The sequence below is a fragment of the Temnothorax longispinosus genome, chromosome 7 (assembly GCF_030848805.1).
Source record: "Temnothorax longispinosus isolate EJ_2023e chromosome 7, Tlon_JGU_v1, whole genome shotgun sequence".
Lineage (NCBI taxonomy): Eukaryota > Metazoa > Arthropoda > Insecta > Hymenoptera > Formicidae > Temnothorax > Temnothorax longispinosus.
The window spans coordinates 1,358,573-1,386,407 of NC_092364.1; the positions used below are offsets into that span (position 1 = coordinate 1,358,573).

The following is a 27,835-nucleotide window of genomic DNA, read 5'->3' on the forward strand; positions in this document are numbered from 1 at the left end:
TTGCGGCAAAATGTGCCGGTAACCTTTTCATCGCGGATTTAACCCGCCGACGTATTGTTGAGTGTATTTCATTTCGGTTTAATTAAATCTTTCGGTTTCGTACGTTACGTAAACGTACCAAATGAATAAACAATCCAGTTGCACGTGTACACTGAATTTATTTATCGCGATAAAAAATTTGTCGAGAATCGAGACAGAGACAAAACTAAATATTTAAAATAATCTAAAATTGTGTGGCAATCTATGTTTAGGTTTTAGTAAAAACATATCGAAACGTAAAATGTTCGTATTTTTATCCGTTGTATTTTTCGTATATAAAATTCAATTTTGGAGATACTCCGAACATTCGTATTCAATATATATTTTTGTAATTGGACTTCCCTAGAGATCCTAGAAAGAGTTTATACGCCAGAATTAATTAAGAACATTTTGAGATTGATTAAAAAGAGGATTTGGAATTTTTGTCAAATTTTGCCGCAGAATTCCTCTAGGGGTACGCATCAATTTGGGCTGATCTTGGTGGGACACTCGTTGGGTGCTGGCACGGCGGCGATCCTCGCGATCCTGCTGAAGCAGGATTACCCGGACCTGATGTGCTTCTCATTCGGGCCACCCGGTGGACTGTTGAGTATGCCTGCCCAGCAGTACACGCAGGAATTCATTACCTCGGTGGTGGTGGGCAAGGACGTAGTACCGAGAATCGGGCTTCGACAGATGGAAAGTCTGAGGGCGGACCTCATCAACGCTATAAAGAGAAGCGTCGATCCTAAGGTAACAAAATAGAAAGACTCTCTCAAGTTGGATCAACATTTGTCACGCCTGGATCGATAGTTGAGCACAGTCGGCTTGCCCGCGAATTATTCCAGTGGAAGACAATAGCGTGCTCGGTGATGTGCTGCGGCTGCGGGTCGACACCCACGTCGGCGGCCAACCTGGAGGCCGGTGGTTGCATCAGCGAATACCAGCGGGACAAGGACCGGGCGCGCGCACAGACCATAGTACCCAGCGATTCCAGCATCGCTCTGACTCTGCACAGGCCCCTATATCCGCCAGGACGGATCATACACGTGGTGCGACATCATCCGAACAAGGGCGAGTGAGTACCAGCTAATAATTGTATTTCTTTTCGTATCTAAAATAGAAGATCTCGAATACTTCGTAAAATTATTTATCCCAAGATTGGATTGCACCGTCATTAATCATTTTGAGATTCGCTCATTTAAAATTAAATACTTCTGTTAACAATAGTATAACGATACATGAGAAAATTGTAATACATAATATCCGAATAATACATTTTTAGCTCCAGTTGTTTACTTTTTTATTTAACATCACGCCGTTATATTTTTCCATTATAATAAAATTAACTCTATTGGTGCTAAAAGAATGATTACGCTAAAGCTAAATCGTTTCCTTTCTGTATCGCGCGAGACAAGTTCGATCTCGCTCCGTCGAGTCGGAAAAAATGAAAAGTTAATCGCGCCTTCTTTTTTTAGGCAGAAGTATGAGACGCATTGGAGGTATGTCTATCAGATAATTTTTACATTTTCAGGACTACTGCTCTGAGTTGTTGCATTTTGGAGATATTGCCCGCATGCGTCTATTGGGCCTATATCCTATATTTATTACGTAGGATATTACTCCTCGCTATCTTTCGATATCAGAATTTCGTTCCGTAATGGTTTTTACCTATAATATCCCGAGAAAAATGTATGCCCACATATATCGGAATTTTATTTCTTGTATAAATCGCTTAAATCCTGGTGTAACAAAATTATGATCCTTATGTAACATGAAATACGAACTACATAAAATTTTGCAATAGATTTTATAAGACCAATGTTAGTTTTTAATAAATTTAAGAAGAAAAATTATATTAAATTAGAAATTTATAATACAGTTTAATTTACAACGGTGATTGTTAAGAAAAAAGGATTCTTTCTTTTTTTCGAGAATTCATATACATCTTCCTCGGAATATACAATGCATATGCATGATTAGAATATTCCACACGGATGATATAGCCAAGGGAAGTGGTTTGGTAATTTTTGATAGCTTTAATATATCTATCATGATTCATTAGGCAATTTAATACTTATAGTCCTTTGATTACAGTCCTTATGTGGATCGAGCTGCATGCTTCCACATCGTAAATGATCTCTTGTAGGAAACAAATTAGCACACGCATGCCATCTTATTTTATTTATTATAATAAAATTCAAGGTACAATAATACATAATCTAACGTATAGCAGAATAAGATATCTTTCAGAAGAGTTTTGCTAAAGATTTCTATTACGAATACTTATTTCAACAAAATCAGTAAAAGTGATTTTTATTTTTGCTAGCCATCCTCGAAATTGATATAAGTGTTTAAAACTAACTTCCATAACACGATTGCTTTAAAAATATTAAATTCAGTTCTCCAACATTCTAAACGAAAAATTAAATTTCTATAGCGAGCACAAAAATGTAAATGTGAAACATTTTTTATTATTAATTTATGCTGCTGATATATGAATGAAAGATAAAAGAATTTCTCTGCTTCATCAAGGAGTAATTACAATATTTAAAAAGAACTCGTATAACAGAAATAAATGATATATCAATCATAGTCTCATACGAATTTAGGGGATTCGCGGTTGGCTGAAAGGCGTTCTTTTGCATTGAATTTCAGACAAGTGTTGAACAAGCACGACCCGGTGTACCAGGCATTGTGGGCCAGTCCATGCGATTTCGACGAGGTGCTGATCAGCCCGGTGATGATACAGGACCACATGCCGGATAACATGTTACGCGCGTTGAACAAGGTAAGCAGGGACGCGAGCGTCGTGCGACAGCAAGTAAAACGGTCGCAGACACCACTGAGCCGAACCCCGTCGGTGAAACCGGGCCATTACGAACCCTTAGAAGAGACCGCCGATGGGTCCGATATCCCCAACGAGGTGGTCCAGCGAGATCGGACGACCAAGACCGTAGATCAGTCCGCTAACGGTGTTGATCGCGCGCGCATTTGCCCGGGTGTCGATTGCACGTCGATCGTCGTCGACGTGGAGGTGCACGAGCGCAAAGAGACGCTGCCAGAATCGCGTTGACAGCCGGAGATTCGTCCTCTCCGCAAGTCGCACGCGGAGATGAGATATCCCGCAAGTCACGATCTTAATTTTAACGACAAATCCTCCTCTCGATCCGTTACCGAAATTAAATTCGCGATTCGCGGGATAATCGCGCGTATCGAGGGACCTCACGTAATTTCAGATGTCTTCGATTAGGACACTCAATGAGTGACAGACTTGTGCGGAATCGCTCGTTAGTTTATAGCTGGTAGAAAACTTATTTATTGTTTCGTTGGTTGCAGACAAAAAAGAAACATCGAGGCATTTTCTATGCGTGATTATTTATTTTTGATTTTATACTTGAAGTAGCGTAGAGCGTAGCTGTAGATTCGGATAATTTGTCTAGTGTAATTTATTTTGTTGGTATTGGGTTCTCGCTATCGTGATTACTGAATGGACTCACAATTAGTCGCTTTCGATATCGCGGATACCTTAATTATTTCGACAATATTGCTACTTGGTGCAACGTGCGTTCGTTGAATATTCTTGTACTTATTACTCCTAACATCCGCCTAAGTAGAGTAACACGACTGACGTGCATGCCCTCGTACATCACATGACATTATCGTTCTATGTATGTCGAATAGTAGCCAACCAGCGGCATATGAATACGCTATCGTTTGCACGCGATACCCTTACATGAAAAACACTAATTTTGCGTACGAATTATTTTATATCACACTAACGGTTACAATTCAATTGATAAATTGTAGGAAAAAAAACTAAATTTCTTTTATAGAATATAAATTGTATTCTATTTTTAGATATATACGTATAGTAGAGTGCTAAAAAAATAGACTACATTTCAGTAATATTTGTTGTAGGCGAATGTCATTATGATACATGCAAATAATTATCATTCAATTAATTACTTAATAATTATTAATATAATTTAATTACAAGACTATTAGTTATAAAGAATTATTTATTCCTAATAATTTTCTTTTTTTTATGATATATGACACACACAGGTTTTATAATATATTTTTATAATTAATTTAATTTGATATACATTAAGCGAGAGTTGGCCGCTGGTCCGTTTGTTAAAGGAAAGATGCGCATTATTCCCTACGTTTCTCGTACGAGATCGATTTGTATTCTTCGTCACTTTCACTCTTTCTCCGTCGTTTTCCTCTTTTGCTTACTGCACGCAAAACGACTAAGATCTACTAAAGTACAAATTGAAAACTAAAGGTACATGTATGTACGCTTTTGTAAGAACAATATTTCGTATTTTCGTCGCGCATTTACCGTTAAAAATGATTGCTCAACTTTATATAATTTTTATCCATTTTGAAAATTGCATATGAAATTTCAAAGCAATGTGACATTCGGACGTATTTAGCGCTAAATACGCGATGATAATGTGGATCAATATATTTTTTTACGACGTCCACTGCGAAAAATTCAGACGAAAGTAAATTGAAGGTTTTACACTTTTGTCGTTTTGTGAATGCATACGATTTCTGTAACAACTTTGTTATTCTGTATAATTTGCGATGTATGTTTTTTTTAATTAATACAATATTTTCTGCCACAGGAACAACGTGGTTTATTTATCGAAGCTTTTTAATAGCTTTTTAATTCTTGACATTGACGTATCGACATTGACGACTCGCTTGGAATTAAAAACAAGATATAAAATAAAAAAATTCTGAAAAAATATAAAAATGAAATTATATATTAATTTTATATATACATGTATGAAATATTCGTATATATTTTAGCGTTTTTTAGCGTCGTAAGGCATTGAGCATTATTAATAACACTCGATTTGCGCCCATTAGTTATTTATTGGTTTAAGTCGCGTCACGTAGTCGCTATTTGTCATTCTGCAATTCACTTGTTTTATTAATATGATTACAACTTTTATGCTATATTTCTTTACTGTAGTCAGCTTTGTAATGTACTTTGTTTTGCCAATATTAAATCGTAATTTTGTACGTTTAGCGATAAATACGCATGGACTTGATTAAACATGTTTTAGTTTTTCAAACAAGTGTAAAGTGTTTATTAGAAAAGAAGAATTTGTGTAATAAACCGCCGAAAGAACGAATTGAAATTAACGTGACTCAGTATTGAGGTGTTCGATTGTTCTAAGCAAGTTTAAATTGAAATTCCGGCAGGAAAAGCAGATACGATCTTCGCGTTATACCGATAAAACTCGAACAGCCGTAATTTAGCCCGAAATAGAATCGAGAAGTTAAATTATAACAAAGTCAGGCAATTAAATCGCGCAAACGTCACAACAACAAATCTCTTTTATCACGTTATCATCATCTTAGACCTACAATGAGAGGGACGTTGATGTTTAGCTTGATCCTAATCGAGCCCTAATTGCTAATCAGCTCGATTAGCTAGCGACTGGCGTTTTCAGAAAAAGAAAAGGAGGAGTGTAATCGCGAGATTGTTAATAGAACCGCTGTATTCCGGGGCAAATACGAGAAACGGTTATTACTTAATTAGTTTGCCGAGGTTCGACGGACGTAGGACGTAGCAATCCCCCACTGACATCCAGCGTTTAAATTTCTCATCTTTGGACAAATTTAGTACTTTAATTACAAAACCGTATTCCGCGAGAGCTTTTCAAAACGTATTTGGAAGAACCCGTTGCGAAAAATCGGCCGGCCTTAAGCGATTGAGAGCGGTTAGAGATCAGCGCAAAGTGGGTGGCTGAGGGTGCATGGCTGCGATGTGGATTAGGTGTTGGCGTGCAGAGATCGGGGCTGCGCAGAAGCGGGGGCAGCGACGGCGACGGGGGCCGATGCTAGTGCAGCCATCGCGGTGATAGACACGACGGCTATCGAGTTCAGGGGCCCACCCCTCGATCATCACCCGAGCATCGTGGCGCTCCACCATCGGGGTACACCGGACGCCCGCGCTACCGCACCCTCCTCGCGCCACGACACAAGGTACTTGGACGGGGAACTTGATCCAGGGCTCGAGCGCCTCGCGTAGCGAAATGTCGTAAATGATCCCCAGGATTATTCCCCGAGAATTTTCGAACGTCCAGAATTGATCCGTGTGCAAACGAGGATAAATGTGCCCGAGGCATCTCTCTCGGGGGTATTTTTAACGTTCCATTTTTCCTCTCTCGATCTCTGTCGCGTCATTTTATCCGCGATATGTCATAATGGACAAATCATTCTTCATTACATTCCAAAGAAAGATATCTATTACACACTTGCGACACGAACTTTAATTTTATAAAACAATGTGGTAGATTTAATTAATTAAAATGTCATATTTTTTTCTCTTTGCTAGGAAGTATATACATTTTTACACATATAGAAATACGACATATTTTAAGACTCAATTTTCATAATTGTTGCTCGATACGATATTATTTCACGAAAACCTCAAGGTACTTTCTGCTCGGAGCATATTAAAATTAAATATTTTACGAATACCGTGGAATCGAACTGAGATATCTTACGGATGTTAGATTAAAATTGTGACGTTCTGTGGTCAATGGGATTAAACCAGAATATATTCCGCGGATATCGCGTGCTACATGAGACAAGTTCGATTCGCGTCATCGCCCACCGGGAATTTTGATCTATACACAAAACATTAATCGAATTGAAATATCCGAGCCTATAGAGTTCGTCGGTCCGTCGGTCGGTTTCAGGACGAGTTTGATTATTCGATCGCGCTCCGGTAAAGGGGTAAGCACTTCCTGACGCAACGTTGATCGTACATATAGATCGGGACCGGTATCACGTAAACGCACAATATATCTACATGCACACACGCATACACACGTAAATGCATGCGCATCATGCACTGATTGATGATATCGTCTTCATTGTGCACTCGGCACTCGACTATAGAGTCGATTGGCCTGATTGATTCTAGACTAGATTTTGGCGAGAGTATCGTCTGGTTTGCATGCTGGCAACTAATGATCGAAACAAGTGTGATTGACAACAGTAGGAAGTAGCGTCGAGATTGATGTTTGCAAGAATAACTGTCATAGGGGATGATATACGAATTAAGATAATCCATTATTCAGTAATGTGAAAGACACGGTTTTATCGCGCAAGTATTATCACGAGCTTTAACACGGAAAAGGACGATTGCCAGTAAGACCTTACTCTTACGATGTAAATGCGAAAGACAGCTTTTATCTATTAATTTCTATAATCTATATAAAAATAATTTCCGTAATCTACGTAAAAGAATTCTCATTTTTTAATGGAAGATCCTTTTTCGTACAATCAGAAATATATACCGTAAAAATACAAAGATAAAAAAATATATGTACTACTGCTAGTAATAATACGATATATGATATAACGTGCGGGAAGAAATCTAATCCTCTTGTCAAGTATCAAAGGTATAAAGAGCTTCTAAATGCTTTTATCAAGTATCAAAGATATACAGAGCTTCTAAACGCTCGCTTATTCCTTTGCGAAAAAATTTCGCCATGAATCTATAAAATCTACAAAAGTATAAAAAAAATCTAAGAATTCGTGCAACTGTATCTTTCAAAAAATCAAGTCAAAGCAGATTCATAGGGTGAATAGCGACGCTTTGAATGTTGACTGAGTAAAGAAAGCTCGGATTAAATCTTTTCAAAAAGGAGCTTCGCTGACGCGACGTGAAAGATTAACTCGATTGCCGCGGTAAAAGAGAAATGGGAGTAACGCGGCAATTCTTGTCGAGCCGCGAGCGGAGAGCGTAAACGCGCCAGAATTGTTTGACGTGCATTCTTCCGCGCGAGGAGAAAAAGAAGAGTCGAGATTGCGCGATTGAAAGAATTTACGCTCGGCGGGACGAGGAATAAATATCCCGTTTTCCGGATTTCCGTTTTGCGGCTTTATATCGGCGTATCCGCCTTCTCATTATCGGCGTTAAATATTTTCGCGGTTACTTCTGACTCTATTACGCAAATTGACCGTTCATCGTTGATTTGCGGTTGAAACGCGGATATTGGCCCTCTCCGATGCGCGATGGGCATGGGAAAATGTCGCAAGCGGAATTGCTCTCGCAAGTTTCAAGAAAAATCTTGATGAATATGATCAATCTTGATAAATCTTGATAAAGGTATCTGTGCTTGGTTTAAAAATTTCTCTCGTGGAAGATAGTAGATGCGGCAGAGTATTTAGACGATAAATTAACGTAATAAAAGAGTGAAAATATTTATTGAAAACTATTATTAAAACGGGTCTAAAGTATATTGTATAATGATTCAAGATCAATGAAGATCCATATAGGTGTCAACAAATTATAGGTACAAAATTTGAACGTTAGAATTGCGACGTAGGTTCGAAAATAGAAAAAAAAATCTTATGAGTGTCGCTTATAATTAAGTTTACGTAAGTAATGAGCTAATTCACACAAGTCAAAGATGGATCATTTTTTTTTCAAATCTCAAGTAAACTTTATTTAAGTAAGATATCTTAAGAGAGAACATTAAGAGACTTACACTTACAAAGATATCAACGTAGAAAATTGAACTAGCAAACCGACGAATCCTTGTTCTTTTTCCACGAGAAGTAACTTCGTTTCAATCTTCACGTGACATTTAATTATCCTGGCTAGTCAAGGCAAAAAACGAAAACGGGAGAAACTTAACGAGACGTTGGCCGAGGAAGAAACCGATCTCGAGAAATTCGCGGACGCGATTTGTACCTGTAGTTTCGCGAACCTACTCTGTAACGAGATAGACACGACTATATACCGCCTACGTCGTGGCTCGCGTCGTGCCAGGTTGTGACGACTCTGGGGCCGGCGAAGCCGCAGCGGCTGGCGTCCTCGACGGAGGGGTCGTCGGAGGCGGCGCGCGACCACCAGACGATCGAGGTCCACGAGCTGGAGCTGCAGGAGCAGGAGATGCGGGCCCTGCTGTCGCCGTCCAGCCCGTCCCGGTATCAATTGGGCCACCTAGCCGGCACGCCGCCGCACCGGCTCTGCCTGGAGACGAGCTTCACGTCGCTGCAGAGCCCGACGGACATACCGCAGGCCGGTCGCGAGCTCAGCGTGGACTCCCGGGGTATCCCGTGGGAGTACGTCAGCCTCGCCAGTGAGCTGCTCCACACGCCCCGGCCGGAAGACGGAAAACCGTAAGGACGATGAACCACCACTTTGAACCCTTCGCGGTCCGACAGCGCGAATAATCGAAATCGATGTAATGTAATGCTAGATGTAATGGTGCTATATAGAAATAGTTTTTAAAATTTCTTTTTTTCGACCAGAAACATTTTTTTTTATATTTCGAACCGCGAAAAATTAGTATCAAGACAAAAGAAGGGAGGGAACCCCGAAGAGGAGGCCGATAGCGGCGATAGAAGTGATGACGTTGAACTCTGACCACCTAGTGCCAGCAACACTACCCTTATTGCCAGACGTCTAAAGAAAATGCGATTGCTGACCCAAAATTCTTGATTTTATTAGAATCCACGCGTTAATCGAGATATCTCAATGACGCAAAGGCAAAGTAGATTTTTATGAGAAAGCGTAGCGAATTCTAAGGAATATTTGAATGAATGGTGGAAGAATCGTTGGATTACAGGTATCATTGATCAGAAAGGTATCAAGGAATCCAAGAGGATGAATCAATCATCGCACCCGCTTTCTTCACTCAGAATATCTTAAGCAATTTCATTTCACGCTCTCGTTCACTCTCGCTTCTCTCGCTTAGATCCGAATCCTCACCGTGCTATATGATATCGTGCACCTCAAAGTTATCGTCTCGCACCGATATACGATTGAATCATATAAAAGATCACAGTCGCGCAGGAAGTGTTCCCGAACGACACAAGGTCCGAAGGAGACGTTTGTGTCGTCCGGATCTTGAAATCCGCAAACGAAGTTTCGGTAGCTCGATGGTGAAATGATCGAGGTTTTCCCTTCGCGGGTGAAACTCACCCCTTTCTTTTTCTTTTGCGCGAAGACCGAGCCGTTGGGACGACCCGACGCGCACCGCACCCTTGGCCACCCCGGAGACGCTGTCGGAGGCGTCGACGAGCAGTCCGCCGTCGCCGGAAGTGCCGGCGCCCAGGCCGATGCGACGCACCCCCAAGATCCCGGGAAACTTGTCGACGGCGGCGGACGACCTGAAGAATAATCTGCACTACGCGATGCTCTCGGCGAAGAACTACTTCCTGAGGACGGGGGAGCACGCGGGGGGCAGCAACAACGGCAGCAGCAGCGGCAACAGCGAGGCGAGTTACGAGAGCGCCAGGAGCCTGGCCGCCGCCGGTCTTCCGCCGCCGGTCCCGAGACGACGGGACTCCGTTATCGTTAGGAGGTGGATACCTTTGTATATAAAAAAGTTTGGACTAAAGGAAAAATTTAACTTGCCTATATAAAGAAGAGATTTCTGAATGATATAACGCGAATCACATTCGCATAAAAATTCGCTTTTAATTCCGAGATAGGGCTGATCTTTCTGTGTCTAAGTATTTTATTGAAGTTAGTGAGCTACCGTTTATTCTATAATTCTTGAACTTTCTTTCACAAGAACTTGTATATATTCTATAAATATATATGATATATATTTCAGAGAACAACGGACGTGCACAGCAGCGTGTTGCAGGGACGATTTGTCGGAGAACTCGTCGACCCACACGTCGTCGCACTCCTCGAGAGTCTCCCATACCTCGCATCGCGTCCAGGTGGAGTTCAACGAGGAGGAGAATAATACCAACGGGTCCAGCTTGGATTTCTACGAGGCGAAGGTAGAGGTCAATTTATCTTTCAATAAGAAATAAATTTCGATCGTCCGCAATCGTGTCTTCGTGTCTTCAGGGTTCCTGCGGCCAGCGCGACAGTAGCAACGACGTCTTTCTTAGCGTGCGTAGTTCACCGGAGTGCAAAGGACTCATGGCACCGGCCACGGATCTAGGTGCCGAATGGAAGAAAGGAATCGATGCTACAGGCGTGGGCGGCGACGCATCGTTACCGCTTCTCCGAGGCCTGTCGCCCACACCGACCTCCGGCCAGCACAGCTCGCCATTCTTCAACGCCAAGCGGAAAAAATATGTGTATCCCATTACGCTGGTGGGACGAGGAGAGAGCAGCGTCTAGTCATAGATTCTAAGATAAATGCTGGACATAATCAACGATTGTGAAGTCATCCTTCACTCGACAAACAATCGTAATGGAGGAAATAATGGTATCGCTCTGTGCGACTCGTGTATGATCCTCCTTAACTTCGACTAGAAGGAATATTTATTGTGAAGAACTTTTTAGCTCAGCGAATTGAAATAAAATCAATCGAGGACCATGAGGCACGATAACAGTAGTCAGAAGTAGGCGTTTGGATATATGTGCCAAATTCTTCTTCTTACCAATTTCCTCTTCTTCCTCAATCTACGAATTTCTCAGGTAATCAACCTAAACGGCAGTCTAAGAAACGTATGAACGTAGGATATCTTTGAAATGCGTTTTTATGTCGCTTTTGCGCATTTGCGACTGTCCATCTTCGATTTACAGATTTAAACATACTTTCTTCAAAACATTGTCCCGTCTTGATACGAATGTTTCGACTAGCAACGCATTTCTTCGAGGTATTACAGTTTGATAATCTTACTGTAATAATCACAATTATTAAACAATAACTCGTTCAAACGGGATTACATTGCTTAAATATCAATAACAAGAAGGTACTTGTGCATGTTCCTAAGGACAATGTTGAACAATAGTCGAGCGATTATTTTAACAATTAATTAATGAAGCTGGATGTTAATTATGCAATATGAAATTACCTATCTCTTGGGGGAGGATTTTCAATTCTATATCAGAAAAGCTATTCCTACTCTCGTCTAGTGTCAGAGAGAAATACATTTCTGCAACTAACTATAAATCTCTTGATCGAGATTAAAATATGTACTGCATATCGCAGTAACGGCCTATTTTGTATCAATATCGTTTATTAAGATCACAGTAGAAACCATGATTTTTATATATTTCTAAATGGATTTGTCGAATAAAAATCAAATCTTGCATACATAATTCTGTTCGAGTTTTTGATATAATTTGTACTGTTCTTAGAACGTGCTTTAATATACGAATCGATATGGCGTAGTAATAATTATTCAGTACCTTTTTATTACACTCTAGTCAAATCGCTCGAGTTTGACGATGATACTTAGGGCTTAGGGCGAATAAAAAAATACTTCACGAAACGTTATCGCGATTATATATAGTCAAAAGAAAATGCGATTGTCAAGTATATGACCTTTCTTGAGGATATGCTTAAGAATCGGAGTTTTGATGTCGCTGTACTTATGTAAAAAAAAATAGCACCAAGTGGCATTTAAATTCTAGTCAATATAACGTATGCTTAGAAAGTGTAACATTTATTGTAACCTTAGAGGAAAAAATGCACAGAATATACAATTAATTTTAACATAGAACTATTTATAAGAAATAAACGATAAAGAAAACCGCTACATCTGTATATAATGTACATGCAATTGGTTATCTGCATATTGAGACCACCATAGAACGAAAAAATTCCGAAAAAATTATCAATGTAACGCGAACTCGATGTCGCATGCCGAGTGATAATAAATTATTACAGTAAATTTATCATTATTCATTCGTTTGTTACAGGAAACTTCTCTGTGTAATATAAACAGTCATTCATTCCAGTAGATTCCGTGTTAAATGTTCAAATTTTCTCGTGTATAAGACGAAGACAGTTCGTTAACAAAGTAAGCTGCGCAGAGCATACATATATTTGTAAAAAAAAAAAAAAAGAAACTATTGCATGGCGCTTGCCCACGGCGGTATCATGGGCTGTGGATTTTGTAAGTAGGACATCACTACCGCCGATATTGACAGCATGAAGCAGCTGAGGATTTGCTTGGCGTCCTCGCTCACTCGCGTATTGGCGAAGCTGATGCAGGAGCAGTAGAGCGCCACCCAGGAACACCATTTCAGCCTCATCATCAAGCCGCACATACTGAAGATCATTCCTATGACGTTCATGTACTCCGGAGTCATGTCGTCCTGCATGTGCGTCTGATTGTTTGAGCCCGGTGGCTTGTAGCGAACCTCCTTGTCCGGCCGCCTCGGATCTGTCGAGCTATTCATTTTGAATATCTGCAATACAGAATACAGATGCTAAGTAACAACTTTATTGTTTTCTGTCAAAAAGAAATCAGTGGTGTACAGTTTTTTTTTTTTTTAAGCAAGCCCTATCTTTTCCTCTTCATTAAGGCTTAGAAGTGATTTGCAATTAACAAATGTATAATTTTCTTTTATGAATTGGTATCTATCAAGCCAGTAGGATTGTCTTTCATCAGGAAAGGTTATTATCCCATGGTAAATTAATCAGTTATAAATAAGAATATATTGATGCTAAATAATAACTTTGTTTTCTGTCAGAAGGAAATTAACAGGTGTGCAATGTATAATTATTTTTCGAAGCAATCCTCTTCACTGAGGTTTAGAATTTGCTATTAACAGACGTACAGTTTTTCTTTTTTAATGAATCGGTACCTATCAAAGCAATACGCAATTTTATTTTATCAGGAAAGGTTTACTATCTCGCGTTGAATTGTTTTCAAGCATATAACATTAATTAAGAGTGGCAACGGCATACTTACGTGTAGATTGGAAGACACTGTACAAATATTATCTAAACGACTGGCATTCCAACACCAGAATCCGTGAAACACAGTAGATCAGCAGGTTGTCACAAATCACGTCACAACTCGCGGAAGTCGCGGAGGAGGCCCAGAGACAGAGAGTCACGGAGTCACCTGGCCGCACCGTGAATCGTGACCACTGGTGACGGTGACTTGGTGACCACCGTGACCGGTGACAGAACAAACGAAGTAGACTCGCAGCGCCGCGCGCGACTGCTCCGCGAACCGCGAAACCTACACATCGTCGCGGTCGTCGCGGAGGGAGAATCCCGACCTGCGACCATAAAAAGTTGGCGAGAGCGCCTCTCGTCCGCGAGGCTACCGTCCGAGGCCGCGCGCACGAGCCTTGGCGCGAGAAACGTCGTCCGCTCCGCGATACCCGTTTCCGCGCCGCTCGGGACACGTCGTCCCTCCCGTGGTGGTGTCGACGTCGACGTCGTGTCCGTCGATCGTACGCAACCCACGCGGGATGAGCGTTTAATCGCGCGCGTGCGGCGCCAACGAGAGCAAAGCAAACACGAGCGAGCGAGAGAGAGAGAGAAAGATGTCGAAAGCCGCTGACAGACAGAGCTACGCGCAGACCTACAAGCTCGTCGTCGTGGGTGGGGGCGGTGTCGGAAAATCGGCGATCACGATACAATTCATCCAAGTAAGTTTCAGCAACGATTCATTCCGCTAACGCGATAATGCAATGCTGCCTGGCCGAATGTCCGAATCCGTGATAGATCGATCGCGTTCGATTCGACGCGCGGAGGCGTTTCCGATCGCGGATCTCTCGACGGAACTCCAATCTCCAATTTCCCTTTTATTCGGAAATTCCCCGAACATTCCCCGAAATAAAACAGAAAACGTCGCGTTCGTTCACGTCGTTGTCTCCGAGATGCGATCTGTCCTCGCCGCTCTCCGGAGCATCGATTATTGCCGCGACGCGTTATCGTCGAATTCCTGTCGGAGATAATCGATGGGCGAAGTAGAAACGGGGGAAGGGGTGTAATCGCGAAATATACGCGAGCGAGACGTCGCCGCGTCGTCGGGTCGCGTTACACGCGACGAGGCAGAAGAACAAACAGTTGGAGTAGTTGGACGGGTAAGACGGGTTAGGCATTATGTCACAGCGCGTACGGCAATCGTCATATATGGTCATATACGCGGCAGCGCCATGGCGCGTCGATTCCGACGAAACCTCGAGCCCCCGCGCGAGGGGGCGGAGAGGAACAGAGGGGTGCGACAATATTCGCAAATCGAATGCGATTTGCCGACGATCGGCAAATACGTGAGATGCCGTTTGAATTTTTGTCATTCTCCTCATCAAGAATGATCGGCTGTCTTTTTTTTTTTTATTTAAAACGTGTTTTAATTTTTTTTGCATAAGTAGTTACTTGAAATGATTTTTACACCTCAAATAAAAGTTATTGTTATTAATTACATATTTTGGTATTTAATTACGTATTTAATTGCATATTTTTGATTGTTCTATAGTTTAGCAGTATTTGAGAACAATATGTACTGAACTTATATAGATTTACTCAATATTTTTTGAAAATGAGAAACAAAAAAAACTAAACAAACATTAAAGGAACAAAAGAGGCGCATTATAATTACCGTGACGCTTTATTTTTTCGATACTGGGGTGTAAGATTCATTCCAGATGCCCGTTTCTGAGTTAAATACATGATGAATATCTAAAATATAATATATTTAAAATTGTTTTCAGAGCTATTTCGTGACCGATTATGATCCAACGATTGAGGATTCCTATACGAAGCAGTGCGTTATCGACGATGTGCCAGCCAAACTCGACAGTAAGCGAAGAATACATCAACCTATATAATTTAGTTTAAGATCTGTCTTTATTTTTGCTCGTGTTTATTCACACTCGTTCGCTTAATTTGAATCCGGTTTAATACAGAATCAGAAATCGAATATTGAGAGAGCTATGTTTGCGTTACAGTTTTGGACACCGCTGGCCAAGAGGAATTTAGCGCCATGCGCGAACAATACATGAGAAGCGGCGAGGGATTCCTCCTCGTGTTTGCCGTCACCGATCACTCGTCTTTCGACGAGATATTAAAGTTTCACAGGCAGATACTTCGGGTGAAGGATCGAGATGAGTTTCCCATGCTAATGGTTGGAAACAAAGCGGATTTGGACCATCATAGGATTGTAAGTATCGTCGATAAGTAAGCAAATTTAATCGTACCCCATTCGCTTCTCTCTGCAGAGAATAATAAGTAATTCCATGTTTTTCCTCCCACAATTTACTAACCCAGTTGAATCTTTATTTTAGGTATCAATTGAGGAGGCGCAAAATATGGCGCGTCAATTGAAGATTCCATACATTGAGTGCAGCGCTAAGCTACGGATGAACGTCGATCAAGCTTTCCACGAGCTGGTACGAATCGTCAGAAAGTTTCAACTGTCGGAACGGCCGCCGCTGAAGCCAAATTACAAGAAGAACAAGAAGAAGTGTTGCATGCTGTAATAACAAAACTATTTATCCTGACAGACGATTTAGCACACTGATCGGACCGTATTTTTGGCGGTGAGTTCTCATTCAGAGAAGAAACAGGGAAAGAAAATGATAAATTCGAAAATTACACACGCAAAAAAAAAAACTGAAATTTTTATGATACACTTTGTCGGAAATAATTTACACTTCCGCGCAAATAAAGTATTCTTTTTCGTGTTTAGGATTGGAAACAACGCGGATTTCGATATTGATTACATAAACAAACTGCCAAACTTTGCAACAAGTTTACTGATGATTACCGCATGTGCTTTTCTAACTATTGCGCTAGAAGGCAACGTTTTACCAACGATTATCGTCGACATTTACTATCGTCTCGCGGCGATAACGATAATATGATTAATTACAATGTGACAGTAAAGTAACTCTTTTTAATGCCATTGTATTCAATTTGTAATGTATAGAGTTTAACGAAAAATAACTTTGCTTCCATATATAGCAGGTCAATTTTCACCTTGCATAAATAGAGGCAATGGCCCAATGACAAATATAATTATTTTTCTAATAAATTTTGCTGGAAGAACGCTCTACAAATACTATCGATGAGTAAAATTTAAAACGGTTATTATCTGTAACGCAATCGTTACGTCTATTTTATTAAAACAAAATTACGAGGTTGTACGTAATTTTAATGATGATATTTTAATTCTTTATAATTCTCAGCTTAACGAGAAGGAAAATATGGACACTACAAATACTTTTATAAATGTAAAATTTTTATTTCTCTTTTCTGTTAAATAAATTTGTTTTTATTGATCTGTTTATTGAGTGGTACTTGTAATAATGTAATGTTATAATGTCTATGGTTAAAAACGCTATATTTGTGGAGAGATATGAAAATGTGTTCAGCTAGTTTCGGTTTCACCAATAACGAAACATATAATTTTGCTCGCTCGATTTTATATTTCGTCAAGGTTCGATTCGTTGCTGGTGATACCGAGATGTACTAATAATGATACTAATAATAATACTAGCTTTAATAACGTAGATAATAATATATGTATAATATATATATGTATAAGACTACAAAACGACACTTTATTACAGGAATTACAAAATTTTGCGATGATATGGTATCATACTTAACACTAATAATTTATACGAAATGGTCATCTTATGAAATGTTACTTATAACATTTATGAAACTGCAAGAATCGAATAAAAAATTCCATTTATTTTTGTAACTGAATATATATTTATATGTTTGTAAAAATAATGTCTATAGCAAACTGATCTTTAGATTCAATCTATGTTTGTTAACTTCTGTAAACCAAATAATATAAATATAAAATTAATTGTTATTATGTTCTTTTTGGTATTCCCAATTTTCCGACATTATTTCACGTTTAAATGTACATTTAGAGTTTGCCAAAAGATTTATACTTATTTTTACGTATTTATGTAAAATTTATGTAAAATTGCATTTTTATGCTTAGCACACTATATAGATTATTAATATATATATAATGAACTATTTATATTGATCGTTTTAAAATAATTTTTTGTTATTTTTGTCATATATTATAAACGGTACTAAAAATATATTGATATAAAATACACATGTATTATTGTTGAATTGCATTTTCTTTAATTTTTTATTATAAAATTATATCCTTTTTTAAATTAATGTATATACATACAATTATGAGATTTGGAAACAATTTATCAACAGCAGGTTATACAAGCGTGTTTAAAGCGGCAAGTACAGAAAATGGGTGCGAGTGGCGTACTAAGCACCTAAACAGTCGAGTAAAAACGATCTCGAGCAAAAGTGAAGTAAAGCTAAATCGCCGGCGTGGCCACTCTCAGGTTTCTCTCTGCCTCGGGAAATTTGGAAGAATTTTTACTCGCAAAAATCGAAAATCTCGGAAAAACGGCAATCAGGAGAACATGATCAGCAAGGATGAGGTTACGTTATCTAAAATTTTAAGAATTTTCCCAATTTCCAAAAATTAAAATTTTGAGAATTTAAAATTCAAAAATTTTTTATGTGGGAAATCGAGTGTCTTAAAGATTGATAAAGTATATAAAGGAATATGATTGGCAAGGAGTTGCAGTATTTAAAATTCTAAGAATTTTCCACATTCCTAAGTATAAATTGTGTGTAGCAAATAATGTAATTTTTTTTCAGTATTCGGAGTAAAATTTCGTTTTGCTTACGATGTCCAACGTTATTACGTGGGTCGCATAATAAAATGTGACAATAATTAACAGCGGTACCACAATATGGCCAATCGATAACCGAATAACGACAATGTAACGCATCTACAACGGCACATTCACCCTAATTTAGATGTTGACCGATCGTGGGGGGCAAGGTGGTCAGACGGGATTCCCACCGGTGCTATTCTTGACCAGACCGCGCTAATATTGACGCCGCGCGATTACTTCCAGTCACGCTGGAATCTGAATGTAACTCACTATTTTTCGAGATGTCTCAGTATCCACCGAGATCAGTCTCTGTTCTTAATTTACATTAGAAAGCAAATGAAAGAATTATTATCATTAATTAAATAATAATAATAATATATAATAATAATATTATAAAATTATTATTAATAAAGAGAGTCAGTTGGGCCGAATAAAAAATCTTTATTATTAATTAATTACTGACGAGGTAAAAGTTCTGATTTGGTTTGAAAAAAAACAGAATATTCCGATCGCGGTATTATATACTTACATGAAAAAAATAAATAAATAAAACAAAGGAGAATAGTTGTTTCTCCTCCCGTTGGAACGAGCGAGGAACCGAGAGATGAAACTGAACGTTTATAATTTCAACAGCCAGCGTTTCCCCGATCCTCTCTCGGTGACGATCGAATCCAATCGAATCGACACCGCGGAGGGGTATTCTCGCGCGCGCTTCACTCGCTTTGCCGTTTTTTTTTTCTTCTTTCGCGATAGCGCGGCATACCTTTCACTACCTTCGCAGCCTTCCACGATTATTAGCATAATGTTTTCCGTCGTACTTGCGTTGATTTTCGCGAGTACAGATCGTACGGATCTCGACACATGACGCGGCGTCGCCGCGACCCAACGTGCTCACGCCTAGGCAAAAGCGTTAACTCGAGAACTGGTTTTACCTCGCGGAATACTGGAGCCGGGGCGGACAAAGGAGGCGGCATTGATTGCCGACTATTATACGGTAAAAGTTCGCGCTGCTTTTCTCCCTTTTATTTTCTCCTCTTTTTTTTTCGAAAAAAAGAAACAATTTATATCTCGAACGCGTCGTATCTCCGCGACGTGACATCGGCCGCTCGTTTGAACGAACAACATCGCTATATTTGCAATTTCGTCACTTCCTGTGTACGAAAAAGTATATAGTCTTTAAATGAATACGGCTAAACTTAGGATGTCGAAACGGCGATCCCCTAAAGCGGACGATTATATTTTCCATCTCTCTGGCGCGCGTTAATGGATTCCACAGAAAAATATACCGTTATGGCGACCTTGCTACTAATGGTCGTCGCTTAAATAAGGGAATTATCGTATCCGCCGTATCTTGAAATAAAAAAAAAAAAAAGAAGCGTGTGTAGCAATAATAGTTTCCTATATCCTATAATTTCTTATATGATCCGTTTAAAGTCCAAGGAAATCCGCAAAGCAATCCGGTATATAATAACATATGAGACGGATAATACTCATAAGTTCTCGCGACGCGAAATATACTATATACAAAGATGAAACATCTGGACTTAATCGAAAGTGAAATTAAAATTCTAAAAGATTCCAATGGAAAATTTCGACGGAATTATTACAAAAAGTCCAAATATTACACAAAAAATTTTCTTTATTTTAGTAAATATAGAGTTACAGTACTCACAGTTAATTGTGTGCAAACTAATATTTACTAAAGTGCAGAAAATTTTTTATCAGTGTAATTTTAGCATAATTATTATTTTAATTTTTGCAATATAATTTGCTGTAATACTGCGGTACGGTATGATAAAAAAATTGCGATATTCATAGTTGCATTAGCACCCATAAGCACCTATAAATGGCGGGCTTAAAACCCGTAAAACTAACGACGCCGCGGCGCCAAATTAAGTACCTCTTCTAAGCTAGCAAGACCAAATTGGTAGAATCAAACCGGACCTATCAGAATATTTAGTACCCATTTTGTACTATTTTGTACCGCTAATAACAATTTTGTATCCTGTGCCATTTCGGAGAAAATCGTGGCGGTGCTACCTTAGCATTAAGCTAGAAAGACCACAAGAAAAAAAAAGAAAATTAAAATACAAAAATTTGAAGGACTGAATTTGTACTAATTTGTACCATACAAATAAACTTAATATATTCATCCCTTCTGCTTCAAACAGCTCCTAATAGAACTCAGTCCTATTAGTCTCAAGAGTAAAGTACTCGTTCTCATCAGCAGAATCAATTGCTACTTGTAAACTCGATTCAGGATAATTCGTATCACAAAAATATGAAGTTTCAGATTTTGTACCCTAGCCGTTTGATGGAAAACTACCCCCGATCCCTAACAGTCTCAAGAGTGAAGTACTCTTTCATTTTATTTTAGTGTTCAGAATTTAGTAAACAATATTTAGTCGTAAAATAATTTTATTCATTTTAAGTACAGTTCTCTCTTAAGCCAGGAAGATGGGATGGTTTTCTTGCGAAGGGGTTGTAGCTCAATAATCAAAATGCGCGTATTTTAAGAGTTTATTCTTAGAGTTTATACGCTATACGAATTATATCCGCGATACGATATATTTAAATTTTTCTCAACATTTTTCTCTTGAGTTGAATCAATTAAAGGGTTGTTTCGGGGTTAAGAGGATGAGATCAAAAATCCAAACTATATCATTTTGAAAACTCATAAATAGCTCCTAATTCTGCCGTAAAAATCAATTCAATATCTATTTTTAAACGTTGACTCAACCCCCCATAAAAAATATTAAATTCCTGTTCAGTGTGACAAGCTCAAATATTTTAATCTGCAGGATATAAAAGCTCACAAATAGCTTGTAATTTTGCGCTATTTTTTTTTTAATTTCTGCAAGGTGGGGGGGGCCAGCTCAACAGGAGTCTTACTAGTATTTGGGGCGAACACGAAGCAGTTCAGATTTACTGTGCTTTCATCTGAATCTGACCGATCGGAACCAATCGCTTTCTATTATTTCATTTTATTTTTCCTATCGTTGACATAGCTCTAAAAATTCGCGAAAGGATATAATCTGACGGGTGTGTGAAGCTGGCACTCCTACTTTAAAATTCGATAGTTCTGATTAGAGAGTTTCAGCTTCTTTTCGAAGAGTATCTACACGATTTATGTTGAGGAGTTCTAATGCTTTTCGCTTGACTATAGCGCTCAATTCCTGATATTACGAGATCGCAAAGTCACGCTATGCTACAGGTAATAAGGGAAATATATACATGGAAAAAAAAATGATGTATCAACAGCATCATTTTTTGCCAGCCATTCTATTAGCCATCTTATGCCGGGTACTCACTAAGACCGTGCAACGTGCAACGCAACGATTGCTGCAACTAGTGAGTACGTCTTATTTCGGAACACATTGTGAAAAAATTGTAGCAACCGTTGCGTTGCACGTTGCACGGTCCTAGTGAGTACCCGGCCTTAGGTTTTGCGGCGAAACGCAACAGGCAGAGTATACTAATGTCCAGCGGCCATAAGTCAACCGCGAATTTCTAACACACGTATTTGCGTTGAGAGTATACTAAGCTCATCTTAAATCGGAGATATAATCACGGAGAGAGTTTGTTATGCCGGATACTCACTAGAACCGTACAACGTGCAACGCAACGGTTGCTGCGTAAATACGTCTTATTCCGGAACAAACACATTGTAAAAAAATTGTAGCAACCGTTGCGTTGCACGTTGCTCCTAGTGAGTACCCGGCTTTATACGAGTAATATTGATATAAATCTCACAGCATCGATATATACGCGTATTAAAGATGCAATGATAAAATTATCGTTGCTTTTTTAATAAGCAACGATAAGATTATTGTTAAACAATATCAATGAGTAAAACGCATAATTTAATGCATTAAGTACAAATAATCATGACGAATTAAAAAGTTAAAAGTTACGTGCAACGTGCGTCGGACCTACTACCGGTAATCACGTCGGCCACGGCGGCCTCGCTCCCGTCCACGTTGTTAACAGTGGCAAGGCTACTACCTTTTGTGAATCGTGGCAGAAAGGAGCGCGAAAAAAGTAGCGGATCCGTGTTAGGATCCGGCGATCTGAGTGGCTCGAAAACTGCGCTGGTGCGAGCACTGTCGTATTGTATCGACCGAGTTAGGCTGTCTTAGGTCTTTGATTCTCTGCACGAGTTCCTTTGGGCCTAGGGTTAAAGTCAATTGATCTGGTGATACGAATATATAGCCTCCCCCAGTCAAGTCATGCGCCCACCTCCCAGTGGTCTCGCTGGAACGTTGCAATGGGGCTGTTCTGATTCAGTACGGCTCGGTCGCAAGATCTGATGTCGGCTGGTCGGCGCGCTCTGCAGTAACCAAGCGACGTCAATGGCGATCTGAATGCGCCACTAAGGGCCTGTAGTGATACGGGCCCAAGTACCGCTGTCCATGGTGAGTTGTGGGGCCAAGAAAGGGCACGGTTATCTGGGGAGCTCTCGGCTGTCAATCCGTTTGCTCTCCAACACGTAGTAAATATGAAAAAGTCAAGAATGAATCTTCATGCCCGGGTTCTCGGATGGTCACGTGCAAGCGATGCGAGAGTGGTGACTCGGTTAGTACGGAGACACCCAGTGAGTGCATAGCTGGTCCCTTGAGAGTAGGAGCCAGTTATCGGGTATAGAAACGATTACGCCTCTTGACGCACGAGACTCGTGCCGTGGCCCCCAGTAGCCTTCTTCTTCTTCTTTGATTTTATGGCACCTAATCCTCCTCGGGATCACATAACGGCCAAGAACAAGTCGAAGATAATAAATACAGACTCGAAAGATTCAATCTAATCTCGGCGCTGATGGCATTAGTAATCTTCAAAAATTATTCGGGACAAAACACGTCCGAATATGTCCACGGTCTCCACGAGATTTGCCCCCAGTAGCCGTGTCAAATTAAAATAGAAACAAATAGTAATAAGTTATTTCGTGAATGGATATCCATGTGTGTCAAACGTAGTGCACTGGCATTGCGTTTCAAGCATACCCGGCGCCGGGGCTCGACTCGCAGCGGTGGCGGGAATCGCGTCCGCTTCTCCCACGTTGCAAGGCCAGCCAACTTCGACACCCCGGCTAAAGTGATAGATAATCGCATGCTTCAATGAGCTTGGAACTCTTAAGAAGGGTCGTTCAGCGTCAACACGTGAAATTCGTGAGATAACTATAATATGTCTATAAACCTTTTATCCTTTCTGCCATAATTCACAAAAGGTAATAAGCGATTCACAAAGTGTAACAAATAATGTTCACATGATAATTTTAAATGCCATAATCTACTTTACACTAATCTACTTTAAAATAAATATTAACTCATTACGCGTCATTAATCCATTTATCATAACTTTCTCTTTTCCCTCATGTGTAAAATATATTATTCTTAAAATAGTTACTGTTGGTGACGTACAACAAATCTTTTGATATAACATACTGTTCTTCTCCATAAATTTCACTGATTTCTCATCCTTAGACTCAAATTCAACGGTCGAGTCTTCAAAACGTTTTACCCCTTTAAATACTACTGTAGATGATTGTAAATTCATACGTACAGTTTTATTTATTAGATCGTGAAAAATTTAAACTCAAGATTTTATAATTCTCTAATGATTCGATAATATTCCAACAACTTTCGCAGATAAAAAAATTATTTTATATACATTTTACATTAGTGATATATATTAACATTATTTAGACCTTGATAAAAATATGTACACGGAAAGAACGATTTTGCTGAAGTAGGTATCTAAAAACAAAACAAGTACCTTCCGTCGCCAGTAAATAATTCAAAACAACAGTCGTTTTGGTTCGACCCAACTGGCCAAATCATTATTATATGTAAAAATGTTAATTTAGCCAGTTGGGTCGAACCAAAACGACTGTAGGTATCTAAAAATTTAGCTAGATACAGATCTAAAAATAATTTTGTTGCACCATCAAAATAATTATAGTAAGTCGCTAAAATATGATAATGCTGTAAAAAATTTTGACATTTTAGCAATCAGTTTAGGTGTTCTACATAATTATTTTGATGATCCAACAAAATTACTTTTAGATCTGTATTCAGCTAAATTTTTAGACACTTCAGCAAAACCATTCTTTCCGTGTGCTGCATATATACGGTTTTTTAAATAAAAATATGAATTATATTAATTTCTTCCTTGTTATGCAGCATCGAGAATGCAGCAGCGCAGTGCTGCTTGTTAACCCTAGGTATACACAGTGAAGTGAAGTCTCCAAGACCCCAGCTCAACTTCCTTTTTTCGCGTTTCTGCACTTTTGTCCCCTATATTCTTTTCTTTTTACTCGTATATCTTGAAACTCTTGTGCGTTCGGTGAACAACAAGGATAAATGATGCATTATGCGCATCATGCGTGAAACGGAACGCATCGATTTAATTCTATCGACTTTTATACATTATGGGCCTATTCATGGATCGATTCTCAATCGATTAAAAAAATAAATAAATAAATAAATTGAATTTTTGCTGAAGTTACGATGACAAATGTGGATGGGATCTCAGAGACCTCACAGAATTACACTCTTAAGCATGTACCGCGTAGTATCTCCAAATTCGAGGTACTAATTTCTAAATGGAAATGACATTTCAAGTTACATACTGCTAGGAGATACTTTTCCCGGTACAGTATAGCACATGGTACGGAATACACACGAGGTACTGATAAAAGGAGGAGGTACCGATTGGAGGCACCGCACTTATAAATTCACGGTACAATTTTTTAGGAGGTACAGTTTTTTAGGGGGCTTCCCGTATGTACCCCGTACATACATACCTCGTACGTGCATATGTACCTCGTACAAATGTACCTCCTACATACGTACCTCGTATACGAGGTACTCGGCGTCAACCATGCATGATCGCGACATTTGTTGAACAAAAAACATTCGCGAATAGCAGTGGCATAGCCACTAGGTGGCATCGACGCGGACGTGTCATATCGTTGCTCGAACAAAGGATTCTTAGACCGTTTTATACGACTGTTATATTATTTACGCAACTAACATAAATATGAATATATTCACAAGCAGTGACATTCGCGGAGTATTTCGCGGTGCGTGCCGGGAGTCACAGTGCGAATGCATGGAATACATTCGCAAATTAGACAGTGATACAGCAGCAGCAGCAGCAGCAGCAGCAGCAGAATCGTTTATTTTGTGTATATAATGTGGTCATCCACCGACAAAAAATGTATCCGTTATTTGATAAAAAACTGGAAGAAACAAGTAATGCAGGTATGTAAACTCTTAAGCATGTGTCGCCAAAAATTGTAGGTACGTAATGTACTTCCTGACTTCGAGGTACCATCTTCCCTTCTATTTTTGATGGTAATTATGTCCCTCGTAATTACGTAGGGTTTTTATTTCAACGTGTACCTCCAATTTTTGGCGACACATGCTTAAGAGTGTATTAAAATAATTTAGATAAATGATATTATTGTAGATTTCTATTTTTTAAGTTATCATTTGAGTTTTTGAAAACCACTTTTGCCATTGGTCATAAACTTGGGTCAAATTATATTATTTCGAAAAAATAAAATGTAATGATCGCAAGCTATCAGTCAGATTTAGATGAGAGCACAGAAAATCTGAACTGCTTCGTGTTCGCCAAATACTGGGAAGACGAGAAGACTGTGCAAAAAATCAAAACCAGCGCCGTAAAACGCGACGTCGTTTTTTCTCGAAAAAATATGCGGCGTCCCGTCGAACCAACGTCGAATTTTTTCGACAAAACCGTCTCGTAAAATTTTATTTCGCGCTCGTCACGATCAGAATCATTCGATCGGAATAATCGTACTTTGCACTTGTGAAAGTATAACGTGTTTGTGAAATTTAGAAGTGCCATGTGAGATCGATGGACTGTCGTAAGTGACAACATCACGAATATGGTTAGCCCCCAGGTTAACCGTGTGGTGTTGAAGCAGTGGCGGAACCAACCGACTGCGACGAAACAACGGCTGGTGAGTAAATTTTTTTTATTACATTATATAATTAATTGTTTGCATATTTAATATTTTGATACCATTACATCATAATAATCGGAATTGATTGGTGAACAACTACAATTATTAAATAAATAATTTTATAAAATATTTTATTTGTGTTGCATCGTGTAAATCAAGTTATGAAAATAATTAAAAATAATTAAAATAATGAAAACGCATTGTCTGAAACAAAAACCGTATGGAAATTTTGTAAAACCAATAGAACTGAAATCAAAACCGGTATCGTTAAAAATCATTACATCTTAAAAAAATTAAGACCCGAAGATGAAAACATAGAAAACAATGAAGTAACATCTATACGTCGAAATATCATCACTTATTATATAATCAATTCAATTTAATAAAAATTTCATTAAGAAAATTTTAATAAATCGGAACCAAAAAAACTAATTTGCGTAATACCGATACTTTTATTAGCTACAAAACCGAAATCAAAAACGAAACCTTTATAAATAAGTATTTTAATGGACCGAAACCGGAACCGAACCGATATTTTCGTTCGGTCTAGGTCCTAGAAATATATAAAGAGAAAGAGAGGGTGGGTGTTAATTTGTGAAGTCGCACAATGGCCAGATGTTTCTTTTATGGGAATAGAGAATATGTAAAAATTTGGGTACGTTCCTTAAAAACGCCCTTTAAGGCCTCTTGGGGCAAATAAAGTACCGATTCTAAATATAAATCTAAATGTAAATAATTTAATTTAATACAAATTTCAAATAAAAAAATTTTTTTTAATCAATACCGAAAAGACTGTAATTTGCCCAATTCCGATACTTTTGTTAGCTAGAAAACCGAAACAGAAACCGAAACCTTTATTCAGTATTGAATGGCATCTATTCGTATATCATTGAGCATTACCCGTACTATAGAACCGCGGATAAAAAAAGCTGGCAAGGTTCTAATTACATTGGAAGACATTTAATTATAAATATAACAGAAGAATATGTAAGTAAATATAAATTATTAATTTTGTTTTAACGTCAAAATTAATTCAAACGGAGCGTGCTAATCGAAACTTGTGGAGTATATATCATTAAGATATTATTAATTACATGATCATCTGCATTAAAAATGTTATTGGCCCCATTCTGATTTTATTATTGTAATTTGCGCAAAATTTCAACCACTAAGTGCTATATGTAAATATAGAGATAACTTTAAACAATTTCAACAATTCTTATAGACGTAACTCGAATATAAATGGTATTTGCTCGGTTTGTATCTCATAATTTGTACGTTTAGTTCAATATTACTGCGTTATTTTGATTTTCGCAATTAGACATTATGACTCAACCAAAGGGAAGATGAATTAGAACGCTGCTAATAATAGCAGGAGTATTTTCGACAAGTGGCTGAGTACAGTGTGCGTTTAAGTCGTCACTACAAAATAGTGATTCAACTGTTTTGAT

At 38.8% G+C, this 27,835-nt stretch overlaps 3 protein-coding genes across 11 annotated transcripts in view; 2 read left to right on the forward strand and 1 right to left on the reverse strand.

Annotated features, from left to right (window-relative positions):
• The window catches only part of Inae (inactivation no afterpotential E), a 44,241-nt gene extending 31,580 nt beyond the window's left edge, over positions 1 to 12,661 (forward strand). For 6 of the 8 annotated variants that reach the window (XM_071783784.1, XM_071783782.1, XM_071783785.1 and 3 more), the window contains 8 exons: positions 481 to 771; positions 867 to 1,096; positions 1,497 to 1,520; positions 2,677 to 2,809; positions 8,831 to 9,183; positions 10,014 to 10,370; positions 10,626 to 10,800; positions 10,871 to 12,661. In XM_071783784.1, the coding sequence (XP_071639885.1) occupies positions 481 to 771; positions 867 to 1,096; positions 1,497 to 1,520; positions 2,677 to 2,809; positions 8,831 to 9,183; positions 10,014 to 10,370; positions 10,626 to 10,800; positions 10,871 to 11,149 (1,842 nt within the window). In that variant the 3' untranslated portion in view covers positions 11,150 to 12,661. Of the gene's footprint in view, positions 1 to 480; positions 772 to 866; positions 1,097 to 1,496; positions 1,521 to 2,676; positions 2,810 to 5,818; positions 6,028 to 8,830; positions 9,184 to 10,013; positions 10,371 to 10,625; positions 10,801 to 10,870 lie in introns of all 8 variants that reach the window. The other 2 variants (XM_071783788.1, XM_071783787.1) reach the window with 2 other exon arrangements.
• On the reverse strand, positions 12,403 to 13,952 carry LOC139816370 (PAT complex subunit Asterix). Its single transcript, XM_071783871.1, has 2 exons — positions 13,678 to 13,952; positions 12,403 to 13,171 (listed from the first exon to the last, which is right to left on the reverse strand). Exon 2 carries the CDS (start codon positions 13,160 to 13,162, stop codon positions 12,830 to 12,832), a length of 333 nt encoding a protein of 110 aa, XP_071639972.1. The 5' UTR covers positions 13,163 to 13,171; positions 13,678 to 13,952; the 3' UTR covers positions 12,403 to 12,829.
• A 73-nt stretch (positions 13,953 to 14,025) lies between these two features.
• On the forward strand, positions 14,026 to 17,541 carry Ras64b (ras-like protein 2). Of its 2 annotated transcripts, XR_011732995.1 has the most exons (5): positions 14,026 to 14,368; positions 15,434 to 15,521; positions 15,671 to 15,882; positions 16,007 to 16,261; positions 16,411 to 17,541. XR_011732995.1 is itself a non-coding variant. In XM_071783867.1 (4 exons), exons 1-4 carry the CDS (start codon positions 14,264 to 14,266, stop codon positions 16,199 to 16,201), a joined length of 600 nt encoding a protein of 199 aa, XP_071639968.1. In that variant the 5' UTR covers positions 14,026 to 14,263; the 3' UTR covers positions 16,202 to 17,541. The 2 variants fall into 2 exon arrangements, 1 of the variants encoding a protein (XP_071639968.1); XM_071783867.1 differs by having other exon boundaries at positions 16,007 to 17,541.
• Positions 17,542 to 27,835: the final 10,294 nt, after the last annotated feature.

Coding starts and splice junctions, on each gene's coding strand:
- LOC139816370 (XM_071783871.1), bottom strand. CDS start 13,162: ATGAATAGCTCGACAGATCCGAGGCGGCCGGACAAGGAGGTTCGCTAC.
- Ras64b (XM_071783867.1), top strand. CDS start 14,264: ATGTCGAAAGCCGCTGACAGACAGAGCTACGCGCAGACCTACAAGCTC. Junction 14,369..15,433: donor TCACGATACAATTCATCCAA/GTAAGTTTCAGC, acceptor AATTGTTTTCAG/AGCTATTTCGTGACCGATTA. Junction 15,883..16,006: donor ATTTGGACCATCATAGGATT/GTAAGTATCGTC, acceptor TCTTTATTTTAG/GTATCAATTGAGGAGGCGCA.